We start from the raw sequence: 22693 nt of genomic DNA on the forward strand, positions 1-22693 counted from the left end.
GGCTATGACCTGAAAGAAATGTTCCATGCTCGATCCTGCCAGTTTCCCCCTTGTTCACTGCTGTGTTGAGCTCCCTGGCTCCTTTTTTGCTGCCTCCATGGTCAGTCCCACACTGTTTCTGCAACTTCCATCTACAGGTTTTTTGCTGAAGCTTGATCCTCTTTTGGGACTCTGGGGAGTGATGAGGAAGAACCAGCCCATGTTGGAGGGCAGTGCTGCACGTATCCTCAGCAGGGCTCATTAGTCTTGGTGGATTATTATAGCAACCTGGCTGTACTGCTTCCAGGTATTATGAACTAGTCCAGTGTCTCAGAATGGTGCTGAGCTGTGCAGCTACTGTGCTCAGGTAATTGCTGCAAAGGCATTCAAAGCAGTGAAAGCTGAGCTGTGGTGCACAGTGGACAGCTGTCTGAGACTTTTCTGAAACAAAAAAATCCATCGTCCCAAAAGGTTAATACAGACATGGGCCATTTAGAATGCCTACCTCTGCTAAATAAAACTTCTGAAAATTGGGGAGACATACTTAAAATAATAGAAGCTGCAACTACCAAAAAATAGTTTCTACTGTGCCTTAACTCTGCCCTCTTTGAAATGCTCTTCGAAAACATTTGTAGCACAGAAACAGCACCTTGCTTCTGGAGATACTGCTGTACTTTCAGGACCACATGAGATGGCCTGACAAGTGTTTGTTGAAGTAAACTCTATTGAGATGAGCTGATGCAAACGTAAGCTATGTTATGCTTATAAAGATCAGATCTACAGCCTTGCATTTGCTAAATTTTACACCTTTACTACATTTTTAATCTACTTCACGTTTGCTCTCAGAGCTTCCTACACTGCTTTGCATTCATCACTGAACCCCCTTATTACTCCACTGCACCTCACAGCTGACAGTAACCCTGGTAAGAAAACTACAGTCTACTGCTATTGAAATAACCTACAAGACATAAGTAGAAAGTCAGATCTATTTTATTATCCATGCTGCCTCTCTCATGCACGGCTTTTGTATAACCATTGGGGTTTTTTTTTTGGGGGGGGGGTGGAAGAGAAAGTTCTAAGAAGTCAGGAGCAAAACTCCTCTAATTTCCTGCACTTATAACCATACTGCAGCAATTAATGTTCATAGAGATGTAATTTAAAACGGTGAATACAAGTGAAACATAATTGGAATTGCAATATAATCCCTGGCAGGGTATTGCCAATTTCAAGGGGCTGAGTTAAGATTGTTTGAGAATATATCGTTAACCCCCTAGTTTTCAGAAGGTTAGCCTGCATTACCTTAACTCTTTAGTTCCAGATTTTTAAAGGTTTAGCATCCTGCCAAGACAGAGAGTCCCATTTACTAGTTTTTAACCCTGTTTTAACAAAGTTTCACGGAATATACTTCTAGATGATAGCCGGAACTCTGCATTGTGGTCTCCAGCAGGCTCAGGTCAAACCAGATACAGCTGGTTTCTGCTTTACAGAATGGGGTTAAAGGACCAAGTTGAGATGTCAAGCAAACCAGATCTATAATTTTCCATCCTCTATTATCCAACCATGGATGCAGCATGATCTCGGTGACTCGTGGTCTCCAGGACCTCTCCGCCAACATCTTTTGAGTCTCTGCAGTGGACTCCCATGCCTTTCCCATGTCCCTGTGCACATCGTGATTGCTCAGCACCTCCGAGACATTTCTGGCGGGCACCGGAAAAAAGATAACCCAGCGAGGGCCGGGCATGGCTCCCCTTTTCCTTCACTCCCCCCGGCCCCCCACGGGCCGTGGCAGAGCAGAGGCCCCGAGGCAGGACAGGACGGGCCCCGGCAGGGCCTCAGCCTCCTTTTCCCCGGCCCGGGCCCGGGGCGGAAGGCAGCCGCCCTCTCCCAGAGCCGACGTGTCTGGGTCTGGGCCCGGCTTCCGCGGAGCGGGGTGCGGCCGGGCCGGGCCCCGCTGTCTCCCCCGTGCCCCACAGAGCGGGCCGGGGCGGGAGGGCTCCGCGGCGTGGGAACAGCCGGGCGGGGCGGAGGGAGGGAAGATGGCCGGGGCAGGCGCCGGGCGGCAGGCGGCGGCGGGGCGCTGCTGACCGGCGGGCGGGGGCGCTCGGGCCGGGATCGGGGGCTGGGAGCCGGGGCGGCGCGGGGCAGGTCCCGGGCGGGGTTAGGAAGAGCGGCGGGGCTGGTCCCGGCTTGGAGCGGGGCTGGCGCGGGGGAGGATGAGCTCGGCGCGGCGCAGCCGGAGCCGCCCGAGTCCCGCTCCCTGCGGGGCCGCCTGTTAGTGCTGGAGGAGGAAGAAGAGGAGGAGGCGGCGGGCGGCCGCGGCCCGGGCGGGACTGGAGCTGCCCCGGCGGCGGGCGGGGAGCGGCTTTCGGCCGGAGCAGGGCGGCGGCGGCCCGGCGGCGGAGCAGCCATGCCGTGGTTAAGCGGCGGGCGGCGGCGGCGGCAGCAGCAGCAAGCGGCGGCGGGACAGGGCGGCGGGCCGGCAGCGGGCGGACAGCGGGGCCGGGAGAGCTCGGAGCTGCCGCTGCCCGCCGGCTGGGAGGAAGCGAGGGACTTCGACGGGCGAGTCTTTTACATCGACCACAACACCCGGCAGACCTCGTGGATCGACCCTCGGGACAGGTACGAGTGAGATCCGGGGGTAAAGAGGGCCTGAGCCCCGTTCACCCGGGGCCGGGCCTATCGGCGACATTTTCCTTCTGCCATCCGCGGACGCCGGCAGGGTGTGGGCGGCGGGGCCGGCTGTGCCGCTGCCGGCGGGGCAGTCGGAGGCTCCGGGTCGGCGGCCTAGGGTGGGGGTTCTGTCACACCGGCCCTCCGCTGTCCATCGTGGGGGCAGAGCCTCTATCCTTGCTGCTGATGGGTTTGTCGGAAGTGTTTAATGTTATATCTGATCCAGAAAAAAAAGAATTGAGGCTTTGAGCCCCCCACCTCCCCTGGTGGGTGCTCGGACTGAGTGTTGTCTCAGTGCGGGGGGAGATGGGGAGGCAGGAACGCTGATACCGCCTGTGTTTATACTGCTCGCGTACCGGACCAGCCCCGCTGTAACCGAGCGGCTTGGCCATCCTGATTTATTAGCCGGGCTGAACTAATTGGCAGCAGCAGGCTGGAGGCATGCTGGAGTAATTTGGTAGATTACCTCCTCATAAAAGATAACGCTGCGTGGAGGTAAGCAAACCGGGAAATTCCTGCACTTAATTTGACAAATACGCGGTCTGCTGCAAATTAGCAGCAAAAATCTGCAGCTGCGTGGTGTCCGGGGCAGCGTCTGCACGGCCCGGCGGTGCGTGGGGAGACCGAGTTAGGCCTTTTCTTCTCACTTAGGGTGAATAAATACGGGCAGGTCTTATTGCTTTAGCAGAAATGCGTTATAAGCAGTGTTTAAGCGTCGTAGCTGAAGTCTGGTGGAAGCGTGGGCTCTACTGCGGGTGCTGCCCAGTAAAGGACGACCTCGCTTCAAAGCGGTCGCCTAAAAATTTCCACGCGGAGTTAGTGAACAGAAGTGTCAGTATTTTAGGTGTCTGCGAAATAAGAAACATATGTCTCTATGTATGCTTTTCTATATTAAACAATGTTTTTATAGTAAGTGAAAGTTGGACAAGGACAGTTTGAACCTCAGCCAGAGAGAGCTACCTTGCCAGAAGTATGCCTGGAATGTTAAGCAGGCCACAGAAACATTAAGCACAGTCTGGGTTAAAGACTGCAGTAATTTGAGAGATTCCTGTCGTTTTGCACGACAATGCATAATTGTTTAAATGGCCTAAATATTTACCTACTGGATGATGTTTTATCTCATTATGTGAATGTACTTATGCATGCACGTATTTTTTTGCTGAGATGTTAAGTATTTGTTAATATGCTTTAGATAGCACATTTTTTCAAGGTCTGAATGCATGTACACATCGTTAGGTTAGTTTGAATACCGTGTTGTAAAGGTAATCGATGTCTGTTGCATGTCTGCATTTCGTCCTTTCCATTAAATTTCAGAGTATGCGGTTTTGTCTTCTGCGGTATCTTCTATACAGACGATAACAGAAATTATTTAGCTATTTACTACAGTGTTAAAATTGAGCTACTGTTCAACTTATGTAGTATTGCTAAAATTATGGCTCCATGTTTGGAAGAAATAATTGAAATGCCACACGTTGCTTGAAATTTTGTCTAAATACTTCACTCCAAGGTTTAAACTTAGATCTGTTTTTCACATTGGCTAAGGACAGGCGGCAGAGCAGAGTTTGAGACGTTTGCATTGGGGTAGATAGAAAAGAGATGGTGTTTTCATGAGTATGTTATAAGTAGTTTGTAGAGAATTCAAGTAGCAGGAGCTGGTTCTATGACTGCAGAGTTAATCTCTGGTTGAGAATAGATTCTTGTTGTTATTTCAGTGAGATGTCTGGGTTTTGTATAGCAGAAGGTGACCGGTCTTTTTGGGTTTCATTGCAGTTATTTAGATTCCCATGGGTAGCAGGAGAGTAGGAAAGGATCAAGGTGGTTGTTTTTTGAGGAAGTTTTGGAAGGAAAGGTAAGAGCAGCAGTGAAATATTGAAGCTATATTTTTGCAAAAATTGGTTAAGTGGAGGGTAGAATAACCTTTTTGTGTTATATATGCACCTCAGTATTATGAGTTAGGCATAGAGTGACAGAGTTCAGCCCCCCATTTCTGTGTTTGGGTGGTTTTATTTCTACCCAGGAGGAACTGGACAAAGCTGTGAGACCTCAGGCCATGCTGCACTTGATCAAGGGCTCTGAGAATCAGCACCTCCGAGCTTTCCTATGGCTAGTAGTCTCTAAGCACCCCCCAGGCTCCTCTTTCCATTTAGCTGGCACTCAGTAGTTTGTTTTTTGTTTTTCTTTTCAGGACTTCTCCTGAGATTTCTGAGCCTTTTGTATAGTTTGGTTAGTGAATTTGATTTGAAATAATTATTCAATTAAAAATCCCACCACAAAACAAAACAAATTTCCCACCCCTCCCCCAATGTTTTTCCCCATTGAAGCCAAAAAGACAAAAAAATGCTAATTGGAGAAGCGCTCTGTAAAGGATTTTGGAGTTTGGGAAAGAGAAGATGATGAGGGTAAGGGGAGCAAGTCAGAATAATAGAGACTGAGAAGGGAAAAAAGACTCACAAGTGGATACCTTATGATTTTCTGTGGTAAGAAAAGCAAGGTGAAAGAGTGATAAAATGAGCGGATTTGGAAAGGATGTTATCTTCAGTATCAAATCAGTGATTAGCTTCTGGTGGATACTGTGTTGCTCTGCATGGGTTGTGTGTAATAAATGGATTGAGGATGGTTGTTTAGCTGATCCTGTAGATCTCAGAAGGCCATTCAGTGCATGTTTTCATCTCGTGGTAGTAGTCGTCTTTTATCTTAATAGATTGTAAATTCTTCAAGGCAGAGAACTACCTTTTTATCTTGTGTTTGCACAGTACTTGCTACATTGAGATTCTGTTCAATAATGGGATTGTAAATGAATTTATAAAAGACTGACTGTGCTTGTGGTTGATATTGATGATCCTTGTGGCACCACAGATCTTATTACTGTTGCTGTTTGTTACAAGACTGTTTTCAAGTGATTAGAGCTTAGAAAAAATTCTTGGAGTTTGGCAAAAGCTTTTTGAGCTCATGAGTCTTGCTAGATTTGCTTTATGAGGAAACTTCACCTAAAATACAGTGTTGGTTTTTTTTAATAACTAGGGAAGAGGGAGTTTTTCAGCTTCTTAATGTGACTTGTCCTGGTGGTTTAAAGATTTGAATCATATTCTTTTGGAGTGAGGATTTTAGACTTAAGAGGTGTAGGAGTGTTTTTGCATGGAGAAATCACCCATTTGGTCCAGTTGGGGAAGAATTATAAAATCAATATGGGCTTGGTGAAGACCTAGGTTTTAGCAGCTGCATGTAACTTCCTGCAACATGGACTGCTGGTTCTGGGCGTTTTTGTGTCCTATGTCCTGATTAGCATTCTAATTCTGAGGCCTGATAGCTGAATGATGTGAGCACAGGAGGAAAACCCTGGCCCTGTAGAAGAGGTGGGTTGGAACAAGGAGTGTGGGATCAAATGGGGTTTGCCCTGGAATTTGACAGAGAAGGGGGGAAATTTGGTAGGTTTGGAAAGCAAAGCAGTCAGGAGCTAGGTATAGGGAGAAGGTGGATGGCACCTGAAGTCTGGGAAGAAAAAAGCTGGGGAACTGGACTGAAAACCAGTAGAGCAGGGAGCAACAGGTAAGGAGAAACAGGTCTGGTGAGGGTTCAGGGTGTGAGGCTGTCAGCTCTTTTCTGTACAGGGAACCCTGAGGGAAAAGAAGAAACTGGGTTTGGATGAGGAATCTTCAGGGTGAGCAAACACCACGAGGGGCAGTATGCAAAGTCTAGGTGAAGAAGGGAAGATGACTCGAAGGTGAAATATAAGAACTATGTGTGAGATGTGAGTGTGTGGGTCAAGAAATGTAAGATGTGCTGGACAAGGAGATTATTGAAAAGTCAGAATTGTAGAGACTGGAAATAAGCAGGAAAGGCTAATGTGTTTAAAACAAGGAGTCAACTTGGCAAAGTCACTAGTGGCAGGTATCTGTTGTTAGGAGTGCAGAGTAGAAATATTTAAGTGAGTACTGGGCAGGAAAGTCCAGAAGTGCTGACTGCTTTTTGCTGAACTATTTCAAGACTTCTTATTCTCATAATTTGTTTGATTTTAGCAAGTGTCTGTATTACCCATTTAGTTGACTTCTCCTGTTGGGTGAGACAAGTGTGCTACTACTGTTGTGGCCTCAGTTATGGCAAGTGGTGCAACAAGGTGTTCAAACACGTTCTGGTGTGGTGCTGCATATTGTGATTTCTCTTTTCCCAGACTGGCTTTATGATGGAGTAAGAAATTGTAAGTAAGAAGCCTAAATAAAAAGCATATTCATGTCAGATATTCAACTCTAGAAATTTCCAGACTTTGGGTCCCTTAGCTACTGCTTGTTTCATAATAAAAGAGCATTTTTAGTGACAAATTATTTTCTCATAAATTTTCTTGCCTTATTTGATACATGTAAAGGAGCAGCTCTGAGGGCAGATGGGAGAGCTGTGAAGTGATGAGAATTGTTTCTAAAGTTTTTTGCTCAAATTGGAAGATGGGCCTTTAGTGAGGTAAAGGGTCTTTTGATGTGCCACTATGAGATAAGGTTAGAAAGTCAGTGGCCTCTTTGTCAAGGCAAGAGGATATTTCCTAGTGTATGGAATTTATCTGTACAGTTGGCAGTATTCAGCAGTCCAAAGACAATCATAAGAAGCATTAAATTTTTTTCAAAACCAGCATTTTTCTGGGTCTGCCTTAAACCCCTATACTGAGAGTTGTAATTAGTGGCATTCATTATTAGAATTCAAATACTTATATTCCAAAACATCAGACAGATGAAGGCAGCACGACAGTTAGTACCACTGCCATTTTTGAATGTCTCCTTCAGGTTTGTATATGTTTTCAGACTTTTCTGGTCTACTTCCTGTTTGTTGTTTTTTGATGTTCAACTCCGTCAACTCATAGTTTTGTTTTGAGCTAATACCATTTGTGGAATGGGAAGAAAACAAAGTGATTGTTGATCATCACTTTAGTCTTCCCTCAGAAAATATTTTAATGACTGGACAAACTTAAATCATATGCTGTATTTGACTATGATGCAGGTTGTTAATATAAAACATAAAATGAAACCTGTAAGGTACAGAAATGTATTTCTGGAAGTGATTCTCTAAAAATGTTTGAAGTGGAGCACAACTGTTAAATGCTAATTTGGTTGTGATTTTATAAATTTGCTTTCTAGGCTGTTATTACCAAGCTCACAAGAGATGAAGAAGCTTGGAAAGGAAAAAAAAAGAGTTGTTGAATGAGTATAGATCTGGAAAATATGCTCTCCCATGAGAGGAAAAGAGTTGAATTTATTCAGTTGAAGAGGTGTTTAAGAAGTGATTTGAGTACTGTTCATAAAAAGGGATGGTACCAGAGACTTCAGAAGTCTTTTATTTGGTAGATTTGTAATAGCATCTGAGAGTCAGAAGTTAAAACCAGAAATGTGCTATGATTTTAATCGTAGTAGATATTAGATGTCAGAGTAGTTTTTCCACTTCTTTATAGCTGAAATCACCTATTTTTTTCCCCAATTTAAGTCAGTTGTCATTTGAAGCCTCATTTTTTTATGACCATCAATTTTTACTGCCTCCATTGCATGATATATCATTTGACCTGTATTTAAAATATATATAGCCAAGTATATCTCATAAGGATTGGCAGAGCAGCCATCCTTTCATTAGAAAGTGGAGAGCTGCTCTATTTGGTTGTTTCTCTTTATGCACCCAGGAAGAAATCCTATTTATTGTCATTACTTCAGGCATCTAGGTCACTGCAGTTGCACCGTTTGATTACCTCAAGTTGGCAATACAGTGGACTTGATAGAATTTATATAAAAAGCATTGGGTGTAAAACAGTATTTGAGATCCAGATGTTTTGAATTTTCTTTGTAAATGTCAAGCCTGGATGCAGGCACAGCGTGGATGGGAAACCTGTGCAACTGTGTAGACTGCTCTCCTGGCATGTGACTGGGAATACATGCTACAGCAAAGGGTGTTGAGAAAGGGCTGCGGTACTGTGACCCTCTCTGGGCAATGTGCACATATTTGTACTTTAGCTCTTGCTCAAATTAATTCAGTAATATTTTTAAGAGCATGCTGTAGCTGACACTTGTTTTGAAAGCTTCACATATATATATGCCATGATAGATCTACTTCTCTGCCTTTCATGAGGGAGATGCATTCATATTTTTTTCATCCCATCTGGCATGTCTTCAGACAGATGCTTAACTTCATATTGTGTGTGAATCCCATGAAAATGTTTCTGATTAAGAATGAATGAAGACACAAGCATCCTAGAATTAACTTTACTTGGTATTACCTATGCTCTTCAAGCTGAGTCTTTTGTTTGATTGGTAGATTCGGATTAGGTGTTAACATATTACAAGGTTAATCAGCTGATTCATGGTAAATACTTCTAAATTACTGCTTTTCCCCCTCTCCTCCCTTAATCTCACCTGTCTAATTTAAATGTTTTAAAAAAGTAATGTGATTTCAGATTTATAGTGCTGCTGGAAAAGCAGTGCCTTTATGAAGAGAGCATTCATGTTTTCTTGTGATTTAGCATTGTTATAAGTGCTACATCTCCAATCACTGAGTATTATAAATGTTTTTAGTAGTGTTTCAGTGTCTTGAAAAGTAGAGGTAGAAGACATCCACTGATTCTTCCTAAGATGAAAGGTTTTCTTTATAGTACAATAATAGTGATTTACGGTTTATTTAATTGGCTTTTGCTAGTTAAAATACATATCCTTTGAAAATCTGGTTTAGGCAGCATAAAATTTCAAGACCTAATACATGTGTACTAAAGCATCAAAACATCTATTGAGCCACAGAAATCTCATTAACAAAAACAGCCACTGCTGTTAAGCTTCTTGACATTTGTTAAAGGAGAAGGGTTTTTTTGTGTGTGGAATTTCTACCTCTTATTGGAAGTATTTTCAGCAATTAGATATGTGATGTAGATGCCTGCCTTATTGTATTTGTGTGCGTGCTAGAAAGGACTAAATTAGCAGTTGTGTCTTGAGTGTGTTGCAGCAATGTGATGGCACATGTTATGAGGGCTGTTTCTTGAAGGGTTCTGTGACATGGTATTGACTCATATCTGTGTTGGTTCTTGCAAACTAAGAAACCCTGTTCTGTTGGAACTTGTCCATGCTTGAAACTGTCAGAGAAGGTACTTTGCTATTTTTATATATATAAATTAGTGTGCATCTAAGTCGGTAAAGACATAGTCGTTGTATTTGTTGTAATTAAACTGCTCCATGCATTGTAAAAAGAAAATTGGGTGTTTACAGTAGCATATGTTCTAAAGAGTATGGGGAAGGAAGTCTCTGCTTTTCAGGATCTGCGCATGTGAGAATGAAAGATTTGAAATGTCAAAAGGCTATGGCTGGGGTTTAAGTTCTATTATCTGGAGAAAAAAATCCTATTTAGGCTTGGATGCTAGTGATTAGTTTGAGAGATAACTTCATGTTTTTAGCAAATATAAATATAGTGACAACGCTGTGTAAACATAAGAACAAATGACTTGTAAGAAGTAAAAAAACTTAGAAACTTATCTGTAGTAGAGCCCTGTTAACAAGCTTCACAGAGGTGCCTGTTAAATATAATGTTGGTTTATAATTTTGTGTTGTTTTTTGGAAGGTAGAGCTTTGTGAAGTTGTAGGTGAGGCCAAACAGGAGTATTTTGTTGATACATTGTTGAAAAAAATTAAACTAATACTTTTCTGCCTACAGTTAAAAATAGAACTTCCTGAATATCTTATCTGCTGCAGATGTGACAGTTCACATTCACCAGCAAAGTCAGCTAGTATTGCAGCTTTTAAGTAATCTTCAGCTTGTTTCTGGTTGAAAGAAGCACGCTAGAGAAAACATGCTCTAGGTATTTTTCCTACCTCATTGCCTGCTGTGGCAGGGCAGGGAGCACGCTCAGCAAGGTTTGGCAATACAGTGCTCTTGAGCTAATAATTCACTGCTGCCAAAACCAGTAATGTCCTCCCTGCCAAACCACATGGTCTCACCCCTCTTTTGCACTGGTACTCTTGCTTATGTGACTTTGCAGTAAGAAAAATGAGAAAAAAACCCAACCCTATGCAGTATTCCATGTCTCTTTTTTTGGGGAAGGGTAGTGTTCAACTGGTTTAGTTCCCTAAGCTGACTTAACCTTTGGGGCAGATGGGTATTTAAGTGATTTATGTCAATTAAGTTGGATTCAATAAGGAATTGGATTAGGCAAAAGTGATGAGTCAGTTTAAAACCTTCTTTGAGTAAATCCTCTTTCTGAATGGCAGCCTTGACTACTGATTTTTAAAATATTCCCATAGTAAAACAACACAGCTTCAAAGTTACGTTTTAAAAGGGGGGAATCAGTTGTCAGACATAAGGTGGATGTTTAAAGGCCAACAGAAGGAAAATAGGTGTCAGAGTCAGTTTTTTAGAGTAGCAGCACTGAAGTGGCTATTATGAGGTGATAGAGGTGCAAGCAGCAGAACCGATTTGGGGGCTGAGCTTGTGGTATCATCAGCAGCTTGGTGAAGTCAGTGGTGAGACTTCCATTGCTGACAGGGAATAAAGTTGATGTGAGGGAATTGGACCGGATGTGTGTTTGGGAGGTTTGTTACAGAAGTGAATATAAAGTTCATGGAGATGTGGGAAGGATCTTGACAGTGGCGCACCTCCAAGGAACATCTCAGTCAGGTGTAGAAGTGTAGGGTGTGACTGAGGAAAGGATGGAGCATGAAAAGGCATGTCAAGGTAACAACAAAAACCACAGAGCAGCTATTTGGGTGACAGTAAAAGGTGATTTTGTCACTAGTGTTTGGAGTGAGAACTCATCAACAGATCATTACAGTGCATCTGGGGAATTTTTTTAAGGGAGGTGAGTGTGTACAGGTGGAAATTGCCAGGTCATATAGGAGGAAGTTGTAAATATTAGGATTAGATGAACAAGATTTTTATCTTTGCTTGTAGAAAAAAGCAGGGACTCTGATGATGTGTTCTTTTTCCTTGATACCAATCTAGCCTATTTTGTGAGAATAAATTCTTCAGTTCTTAGCTAGTCATTAGTAGCAAGGAATGGGGGTATAGGCTTTGTTCTGCCATGGTGCAGGGTCTTGATCGTTTCTTATTCTGTCCCAAATAAGAAAATTAATTTGGACTTAATACAGTGAGATTAAAGGTTGGCTAAAAGGTTAAAAGTGTGCTAAAAGGCTGGCAAGACATGGTCTGTGACTTTTAATAACCAGCTGAATTCTTAGAGTCAGCCATTTAATACTGTTACCCACCTGGTGAGGCTTGCTCTAGGTATATGTTGCATGATCAAATAAGCTGTAATGTTTCTCTGCTTTTCTGTGGGTGTTGGCTGGAGTAAGGAAAGGCTTTTACACCCAGTGATGAGCTTGGTGGTCTCCCTGTGGTTTGCAGGATGAAGGCAGTTCTGTGCTGCACTGTTCACTTTTTGGCTGAAGGAGCTGGTTGCCATCAAGGGCTGAGTTAGTAAATATCAAAACCTAAAGCAACTACATTTTTTTATTTTTGTTTTCAAAGACTTTTCTATTTCAGTATATTTAATTGGCAGTGGGACAAAAATAAAGTGCAGCGATATCAACACCCTTGAACCAGCAACAGAGAATCAAAGGCTATCTTTCATAGTGCTCTGAAAGAGTTATTTTCAAGATGAAATATCTATGGAGAATCTTGTTGAAACTATTTTGACTTATATTGTACTTAGGCTGAAACTCTTTTGCACAATGAGTGAGTAGGGTTCTTTATGGCAAAATGCAAAGTTTAGTATTGAAGCTGAAAATGTATACTATTTCAAGATTGTTTTATTTAATGTTGGATTGAAGTTTAAACAGCTAAAAATAAGACTTTCAAAAAGCAGTAATGCACAACATTTTCTTAGAAAGTGGGACCTATCCATGTTTGGGAAAGCAGCTGAAGTACTGCATAATTATGTAATTCTATAGCATAAACAAATTGTGACCCACTTCTCAAAGGTGGAGACAGTCCAAAGTTACTTGACTTGAGCAGCAATTCTATGAGTGCTTAAAAGAGAATTACGGAATAAAAAATGTACTACCTTTTTTTTTTTTTTTTTTTGGGCTGTGTAGGGACAGTTAGGAGATGGAGAAGGAAGAGCGTGTGTTTGTAAATAACTGTTTGAACACTTGTGTGTCTTTTGCTTCCCCCAGATTACATCTTTTGGATAAGACTAAGAATCACAGTATTAAAGATATGACAAGGCACATAGGTAAAAATTCTTGAATCCCAAACTTCAGAATAAGTTAACCACAAAACCCAAGAAATTATTGGTTTAATGACCATAATGCCTTTTGGATCAAAGATTAGTTTTAGTAGTGTCTAAATAGCCTTTAACACTATAATTGATGATTAACACAAATTAACCTGATGATCATCTGTTAGAGATAGCATAACTGACCTCTACTTCATATAGTTAAAAAATTGGAGGAAATGGTTGGAGATGAAACTGCAATAGGTAATTTGTCAAAATTTGGTTAAAAACCATGTGTATTCATATTGTATGTTTGGATATGCTTGTTTTCAACCGTATGCAGTGTACTGATTGGCAACATTTGAAAAAAGTGTATGCTACTCTGTGTTGGTTTGACTTGTCTTATTTTTGCTTTTCTGCCAGCTCATAGTTTATTCAAGGGAAAGCCTAGTGGTGCTCTTGTGGTTATGGGTGTACTGAGATTTGTGATAAACAAGCACCATGTGCTCAAGACTCTGCACGGCTGTTTGAATACTACTTCTGTGCTTAGTGTAGCTGCTCAGTTGGGACAAATTATAGAATTAATTTTTTAGAATAATGTTCACTGGTACCAGCTTGCAGAAAGATGGTTAAAAATGCTGAAAGGATGGGCTTGTTTTGTGCTTTTCTTTGAGATTCCTCTCAAGTAATCAAATTCAATCCATGCCTCAATAGACGTACACCTGTGAGCTTCCACTTTCTTAATTTGATAATGCTTTGGAAGCTGATTTTTTCTATTAAAAGTACTTTGAAAATCCATTGTAGCCTGTTTCTTAATTGCAATTTGATTTTGATGCTTATGTCTCATCTGTATGGCAAAAGACAGTTTTAACTAGATCTCCATATTTCATAAAGGTTTTAAAAAATAATTTTCCCCAGAAGGAAAACAAAGGCATTTTAATTAAAAATGGGAAGGTATTTTTTATCAGCTGTATTTTGTATTTGGACTGGTTACCATCATTTTGTGTTGCTTGTCGGGGAACTTCGGGAGTAAATGTCATGTCATAAAGAGGAATATCTGTTGTGAAAACTTCTTTTAGATTTCACACAGTTTTCAGCCCTTGGAAATGCAACTTAATGCATGCATGGTCCAATACTTTAATGTCCTTGTTTATAGCTAGGACTGCAGAAAGAAGCAACTCTCCAGTTATCTGCATTGCTGCAGGCTACAGCACACATGAGATTTCTTAAGCCTTTTGCCTTAATCAAGGGAAGCATGTAGAGAGATGGAAGGAGAGGTCCTAGAACTTGCCTTCATCTCTTCTTTTGTGTTGCTTGTATTTAATAATCTTTGTATATTGGGTCTTGTGTACTGATGGACCTAAACAGCCTCTTGATTTCTCATAACACTGTGTAATGCACTGAATGCAAGAAGTGTTTTCTTTGATCTTAGTGAATGGCTAGTTTCAGCTAAGTACCTTGGAACGGATCTGCAGTGTAAGTATGATTACTGTTCTTGAAATGTGTTACTTAATGTCTTCTATTCAGGAACATGATGATGTTGTTGAGGGAAAAAATTAAGTGCTGAACCCTGCATACTTGTCTTAAGCAGAGTTAAAGTGATAGGTTGGTATATTTTGGTGTGTTCTCTATGGCTTGTTGGGTTGTTGTGTTTTTTTTTTTTTTTTTTTTTTAATAGAGTACAGCTACAATTTTTTTCCCCAAGAAATTGTGAAATAAACCCTTTAATTTTTGCTAAATGAAATCTTTCCCTTTAGCCTATTTTTGGAGTAGACTGTCAAGAGGTTTATGATCAGGATGACTCTTGGATTCTGATAGATTGATGGTGCAATGAAGATACTGTATTTCCAGTCCCAGGAATTATTTTCTTACTGTAAAATAAGCTACTTTGTAAATTCCTGGTTGTCATCTTTGGTAGTTTTCTGTATGCACTTACATGAAGTTTTGGTGAAATACTAGAAACTTCTTCAGTTGGTCATGATAGAAGGCTTTTGGAGCAAAGAGCATTTTTAATCCATGAACAAATATCCAAACACAATTGTGTAGGAAGGAGTATGGGAGTGGTCTGTACCATATCATTCAATCATCTGAAATTTCAGGCAACTTACCATCTACAATATTTGTTTATGGCTATAATCTCAGTGTTTCTCTTAGTAAATGTAATTCTGATTTTACATCTGGAAGGTTGGAGTTGGGAAATGTTTGTGGGGAGTGATCCATGGAAGGTTTGCTGAGACATGATTAGTTTTGTGGTTTTTTGTTGGTTTCAATTTTTAAAGAAAAGTCATAGTAGTGTAATTGGCTGTAAATGTCACTCAGAACATCCTTACTCTTTGTACTAAATCTGTTCTTAGTGTTTCAAGGCCTTTTAGGAGATTGCCAGCTACCTTAATTTTTAATACATTTCCAGAAATGGCTTCTGGAAGTTTTGGCATAGATTTTGATATCCCAGCTTTTTGTCTTCTTGGAGTGCATCATGTGCTTAGAAAAAAGACTTTTCTCAGAAGAAAATATGAAAAACCTTGAACATTTCATAGAACTTAGATGTAAGCTTGTTTTTTAATGCTAAGCTGGATTATAGGGTGCTTTTTTTTTATTACTCAATAAAAGACAAAACAGCAGGTGATTCATATGAATTGAGATATATGTATTTTTTTAAAAACTAGTGTTCATAAAATTTGTCACAATGTTCGGGAAATGAGCTAAATAAAGCTCCAGTGGTTGTGGAAAGTAGTTCCTGTGTGCAAACTTCTCCCACTGAAATACCAGTACTTGTATGTAGAGTGAGCTCTCTTGTAATACAGTGTTAAGGAAATTATTTCTGGGAGTAATCTTGTGTGCCTGTCTGTGCCTGTTGAGGGCTTCTGTTTGGTTACAGCGATGATGCAGCTGATCTTCTTCTCCGGACATCTGCCTGCTAGGAGTGAGACGCGTCCTCTGCTCTGTCATAATCTGCCAAACAGCCCAGAGGCAACGCTGCACTTTCATTCACTTACTGTTGATGGGACTCAGTTTGGATTCTTGAGTTAAAGACTTTCTTTTTCTGTTTTCCGATACATAAAAAAATTCTTGGCCCTTACCTGTTTCTTTTGGAAAAAGTATCAGAAAGGGAATATTGGTAATTTATTTTCTTCTAATGTGGAATGGGTTCAGAATTTTTAAAAAGTTTTGTTGCTTTAAAATACAGCTGCCTCATTTTATCATTAAAACATACTGCAATAAATTTCTGGAATATCTCCTTTGGGGTAATTATGTTTGGTATGTGAACATCTGGAGTTTTTGAAGTTTTGCACATATGACTGTTTGCCCACATGGTCCTCAAGATATTTGTTTTCTTCTTTCTGAAGTGACTTGATAAAGAAAAACGTTCATTTTTTACTTGAATCACAACTGTAAGTTTATTTTCTTTACATTTGGAATCTATGGAGCATTTATAAAAGGCTTTTCTGTTCTCTTTAAAATGCAAATTACCCTGTGTCCAAAACTCTGGTTCCATTTGGAACACCCTAAAAATACAGATAGTGTCCTAACTGTGGAAATTTTCTCCCTACTCTCCAGTCCTTGAATACGGTTCTTTAAAATGCAAGTATTTTGAGATCCTGTGTTCATTTTTGTCTGTCTTTTGCCTTTTTATGTGTGCTCAGAATGCTTCTTTTTCAAAGTGGGTGAAGATTTAAATACTAATACCTATATCCAGAAATTTCTACATTTTCTGTGAAGAAAAAACCCAGATGTTATGCAGACTAATGGGCTCTTAGTGTAATATTTGTATGTGATCTTAGAAGTGAATCAGTTCCCCTTTATTGTGATTTCTTTCTCAAATTAGGAATATATATTTTTCCTCCCCATTAGCGAAGATGGTCAGTTGTCCAGATTTTTACAAGAATTATCTCAAAATAGTTGTGAAAGCACTTCAGTTAAAGAACTGTTGACTGTTTTAAGGTACTACACTTGGTCAAATTTAAAATACATGAGCTTTTTTGTGCTTTTGGGGGTTTAAGTGTTTGGGGTTTTGTTTCTTTTAGAAGATGGAAATCTGTGCTATGAATAGAGTGCTATTACAGAAGATTTTCCTTGAGTCCACATTATACTCATTTTATAAACTCTGTGTATGCTAGGCAGGCACACTTTTAAAATGTTGGGTTTTTTTTTTCATGGCAAAAATAGCTTGCAGCTTATTGAAAAACAAGGCAGACCTGTGCCTCAAAATCCAAATGAAACTGCTGCTTGGATGAGGCTCTAAAAAGGGCATTTATATGTTGTGGAATGAATGGCATGCCTGCGCTAACTCCAGGCCGGATATTTCCAAGGTATGCACGTTTTCCCCTTTGGATCCAAAGGCTTCTCCCTTGGCAAGGTCTGAAGGACCCCTGGCCTTTGTGGGGAGGATGAGGCGGGGAGTGGGGGCTGGCAGGGGAAAAGTAAAATGAGCAAGGTGACTGTATGTGTGTGATGCTTTTTTTTTTTTTTATTTTCCACTCAGACTGCCCTTCTTGTGCTTTGTGAGCTTGTGTTGTTTTTCTAATCATTGTTCTTTGAACAGTGTAGTTAGGAATTTCCTGTTCACGTTTTACTACAATGGTTTGTTTAAAATGATAGACCGCAGTCTTTCCTGACCTAAAACTAGATTAGCCTTGAATGTCGAAAAGAAGTTGGACAAATAAAGAGGATAGGCTGTATTTGCTTATGTCATGGAGAGGGGCCTTTTAACCGTGGTCTCAGTTGTATCAAATACCACAAGTCATGTTTCTTAAATATTTATTAAGACAAATAAACATAGTTATTGTATGAACTGGCGGGTCTCCAGATTTTTGTCTCTTTGATTCTCATGGGTGGGTTGCTTTTAATCAGGAGAAGTATTATTTAGTTAAGACTGATATCTACTGGATTACTGAATCCAGCCATAGTTTAGTTTTCTCCTCTCCTTTGATTTGTTACATTTTTAAAGTGCAACAAAATAAGCCTCAGGAAAGTTGAAGTTTTAAAATACTAGGCAGCAAATTTTGGGAAATACATTGTGTGCCTGTGATAAGGAAAGTTTAGTATTGTCCTTGTATGTCCTGCCGTATGATTGCTTTCAGATTTTGGAGGAAAAAATCTCCCAAGGCCAGCAGTGTTAGATGTACAATGAATTGCAATATCCTTATTATATAATTTATGTTTATTTAGAGCAGCCTCCTTGTATGACACGGCTAATCTGTGTCAATAGTGCACACCTATAATGATGGAACAGTACAGGTGATAAGGCTATTGATTTTTATCTGGAAAGAGATAAAATTTCAGTGGTAAAAGCAATATATGACCTTGACTTTGGGCTTCTGTTTTACAGAAGAATACTGTATCATAAATGATATTGTGGTGTAACACAAAAATTTTATTCCGTTTTGGAGGAATGACATATTGAGCTGCTTGAGTTGGGTACTGAAGTCATCAGTGACAAGTGTCAAGGTCATAAATATGCACTTTGTACATTGTTCTTGGGTATTTTTAATGCAAGAGTGGCTGTGACCATGTGCATGTGAAATTCTGGTAAACCTGCTAAATCACTTTTTCAAGATGGGAGATGTCAGATTTGTAAGGTTGTGGAGTCTCTAGCTGATATGATACACAGACATGTCATTACCAGGGTGTTGCCAGTTAAAATACTCAGCTGTTATGGTATTTCCAGCTTAGCATCTAACTTCGTTCCACCCAGCAAATAGTCACATAAATAGGTCTAGCTGTGGATTTTTAAAGGAAATATTTAATGTATTTTTAAAGAAAATAACATTTGGAAGTAAAAATATTTGGGTAGCTTGTCTAGGGTAGGGCAGGGAGATGCCTTGCAGGGTACAGAGTTTGATGTGCTGAAGAAGCTCTCAGTAGATGTTATACGGAAAATGTTACTGTTTATAGAAATCAGGTATTTCCGTGAGTACCGGAACTGGTGAAGCTTGGTTTCCTCTGGGTTTGAATCTTATGACCAATTGACTTTGGAGTCTAGGTGAAAATCCTGTTGGATGCTTTTTACCTTTTGTTTGGGCTATTTGCATTCACTTGATTCTGAGCAGATTTTCTGAGACCTGGTTAGGTGTGAACATGTGTTTCTCACTTTCCATTAGACCTCCTACTTCCATAAACTTTCATAGGTATTTGAATTATCTAGGGTGTTCCCCTAAAATTTGAAAACTCAACAATGGAAAAAAAACCCAAATAGACTTAAGTCTGTTAATTGTGTTATTAATAAAAATCACATATCCATATTTTTATAGGAGATGGGACTATGACCCCCTGATTTCTTTTTTTTAATGACCCTGTTGTCAGCTAATTTTTAGTAGCCAGTTTTGTTTGAAAATGGAGCCAGTTTCTAAAAACCAAGTGTTGCTTTTACCTATTAAATAGTGCAAATACATTTTGAGATTAGTGTAGTAGATTTTGTGGTACAGACTTGGACTTTAGTCATTCTGTGTGTATGTGCAGTGCATGCACTATTCATGCACAAATGAAACAAAACATTAGATTTAATTTTCCAGTGTAGCTGTTAGGCTGAGTGTGTGCTTTTAGGTTTCTTTTCCTATATTCATGAGCAAAAAGTGTTATCTTCAGTAGAGAGCCGCAGTCCAGCTGAAGGTTTATCACTGAGATTCCTGCTGTTAATGTATCTCCTGGAGCTGTTAGCAGTCATTTTTTAGTTCATAAGTATCAGATGTATTGTGTGAAATACCATCAAGGGCAGTGGGTGCCATTGGTTTCACTGTCAGCAAAAATTGTTTGCTTTAATTTTGACCTTTGCGAAGCACAGGTTTTCTCCTGGAAAAGCTCAGTAAGTTAAGGTGTGAGTAAACAGGGCCCTTAATCTTCTGTATGAATGCTTTTTGTGTAGCAACACAGGTGAGTAGTTTATTCCACTAGATGAAGTAAGTGAGGTGAATAAGGTGAGTAAGCAATTTCATTATGAGACGCTGTCAGTTTTGTCTAAATGCTATGTTGCAGATTTGGCTCATGCTTTGAGCTGGTTGGGAGCCAGAGGCTGTGGTTAATTCATCACCAGACCTGAGCTAACAAGCCCTGTGTAGGCTGGGTTATATTAGATGGAGCTCTGTGCCACACTGAAGTAGCTGGAAGCTGTACTCATGTGAGCCATGGCAAAGCTGCTTTGAGTCTGCTGGAAGCATCCTTTGTGGACAAATGTAGAAATGTTTGTGTGAAGTAAATAATTTATAGTATGAATTTACAGTACCTTTACTGTAATGTTACTTTCTTTACGGAAGTCAGTTAATATTGTTTTGTGTAAGCTGTAGGCTCTAGTTAGTTCTTCTGGGGTTGTATTTATAAATAATGCATAAAATATGTATTATCATAGGATATGTCACCAGCGTTAAATGGATTGATAATGTTCTTGCCTCTTGATTTGCAGTAGTACAGCATCCTATATGTAATTAAGTTATCTTAAGCAAAGATCTTTGAAATAAAGCCATGACTTCATGAATATTTCTAATATGATCCAATCATTTGGAAGGCTCAGTTGAATTTTCCCACTCCTGTGCCCTGAAAGGAGGTGGGGGAGCATGTGCCATGATGCAGCACGGTGGTGCTGCTGTGGTGCTCACAGAGATACTGCTGGGGCTCACCATCCTTCTGTGGAACAGACTGGCTGTGGCTCTGGAGGCCTTAGACTTCTCCCAGTACTGTGAGGAGTCATTTATGTGCTTACAGGGAAGAAAAATGCCAGAGAAGAAAATGGAGCCAGTACTAAGAAAGTGTTTTGTCATTGTTTGGATATTGTATATTGTGTACAGTCATAATTTACACTTACACAAGTTTGCAGTTGGCAGCAATGTAAAGGGAACAGTGCACTCTGTTCCATTAATATGTGTGTGCATGGGAGAGCACATGCCTGATCTAAAAGGTGTGTTTGAGAATGCTTTTGTAATTCTCTTGTTTTGGAAATTGAAGATCAAAGCAGTGTAGGTTCAAAACAACAGAACAATGTGCTGGGCTTAATTGTACAAAATACATGAGGATGAACTGTTACTGAGGGCAAGGCAAGTTCATTTTCATGGTTGCTTTGGAGAGAAACAAGAAATTAATTTTATTTTTATGGCAGATCTCTGAAGACAATTCTTTCTTTTTTTCTTCTCAGCATTGATTTTGATGGATGCTAAAAATTGCCGGAAGAACTTATCCATTCTTACAATATATTTAATACCTATTAAATTAAACCATGTGTTAGAACAAGCTACTGTTTGAAATGGCATTTGTGTAATTAGTTTTCCTTTTTAATACCAATTAGAGTCCATAAACTCTTTTTTGTTTACTTTTATGCTGTTCTTGGATTGCCTAAGTTGTTACATTATGAAATTTTTTTGGCTCAGTTGTCAATAAATTGTGTGTTATCCTTTTAAATATTCTGAATTTGTATTATGACAACAGCAATGTTATCCTGTCCTCTGCTTCTGTCAGCACTCATTTTCTACAGAGAAGAAGTGTCCCTTTTACGTGTTTGCTGGAATTTTGAGAAATGCAGATTACCCAATCAGTAGAAATGTGTGTTTGTGCGTGGGTGTCCACCCTCAGCATCACTTTAGTGCCACCTCTAAAAGCAGTGTGGTCCAGAGATATCTTAGGTGGTTGATACGTTGCCTTGCATGGTGCTCTCTTTAGAGAGTTTCGGCTTTGGTTTGTGGAGAGTCTGTGGGATTGGTATTCTTGCCCAATTCAGAATTCCACTTGAGACTTGATGGGTGTTTTAAATTGGTAATGCTTCTTTGTTGAGAGGACTTAGGGAAAATTGTCTCCATAAAACTAATTTTTGAAGAAATTAGAAGCATTAAGTCATTGTGAGTAAGATGCATTGCTCAATATATGACCAGAGGGTAGGAGGAGGCCTAGACCAGTCGTATTTGTAAAATTCAGGCTTTCACTAAGATGCAGCACAGCAACAGGGTTTAACTGGTTGTGCTGTGATGTTCCTTGCCTCAGAAGGCTGATGTGAAAACCAAATAAAGATGACTGGATAGACTGAGAAGACTTGCTGCAGAATGGTTTTTAGAAACACCTTGTCAGTTGCATGGGGAAGGAATAGGTTTAATGCAATATGATAATAATTTATGTAACTGGTGGTATTTTCATTATATTCTAATCAGAATGTGAGGGCAAAAATTTCTTTGTCAGGGAAGTTAACTTGATGACATTAAAAATTTAGGTCTTTTGACTACAATGAAGAGTAGGGAAGGGATGGACGTTTACTTGTTTTACGGTTTCTGTCTTTAGTAGTTCCTTGTTGTGCTGTGGTAGAATTCAGAAAAACCAAATTCTGTGAATAAGAAATCATGTGGATTTCATGCTCTGGGAAGAGCAGAGAGTGGCTATGTATGTAAGCATCTGGGTTCACTTATGGGGAAGTAAGGCCTGCAGAAGGAAGCTAGATGAAGGAGAGAGGCTTTCCTGGCAGCAGCACTCTAGGAAATGGTGAGAAAATCTCTTCAAATTATTTGTTCAATTGTGGCATAAGCTACAGGATGGGGGTGGAAAGAGGGACTGCTCCTTTTTCCACAGCTGTCTTGGAGAGGCTTTCTTCTTGCTTAATAGATAATGGTGAAAGGTTTTTAGAAAATGACAGAACATGAAATTGTGTGGAGAAGGGAATGTAAGAGTCATTACTGTGTTTTTCTGGGATTTCCCTGTCAGACTTGTGCGCTGCCTTCCCATGCACCATAGTTTCCCTTTCAGTTCACTCAGGTTTCCTCATAGCATTTGGGAAATGGGGGTGAGTTTTGAAGTCCTGCTCTGTTAAACACACTTGAGTCACAAATTTTTCAGCGCACATCTGGAATAGTAGTTGTGGTTCAGTTTGCTTCATGCCCTCCTTTTACTGGATCTCCTGAAGCATTGCTCGTCAGCCCA

At 40.3% G+C, this 22693-nt stretch overlaps 1 protein-coding gene across 3 annotated transcripts in view; it reads left to right on the forward strand.

Moving 5' to 3' along the window:
- The first annotated feature begins 2169 nt into the window (after positions 1-2169).
- Positions 2170-22693, forward strand: part of WWC3 (WWC family member 3) — a 98886-nt gene continuing 78362 nt past the window's right edge. For 2 of the 3 annotated variants that reach the window (XM_030234452.2, XM_030234453.2), the window contains exon 1: positions 2250-2598. In XM_030234452.2, coding sequence (XP_030090312.2) covers positions 2387-2598 — 212 coding nt within the window. In that variant the 5' untranslated portion in view covers positions 2250-2386. Of the gene's footprint in view, positions 2599-22693 lie in introns of all 3 variants that reach the window. The other variant, XM_009089644.4, reaches the window with a different exon arrangement.

The sequence above is a fragment of the Serinus canaria genome, chromosome 1 (assembly GCF_022539315.1).
Source record: "Serinus canaria isolate serCan28SL12 chromosome 1, serCan2020, whole genome shotgun sequence".
NCBI lineage: Eukaryota > Metazoa > Chordata > Aves > Passeriformes > Fringillidae > Serinus > Serinus canaria.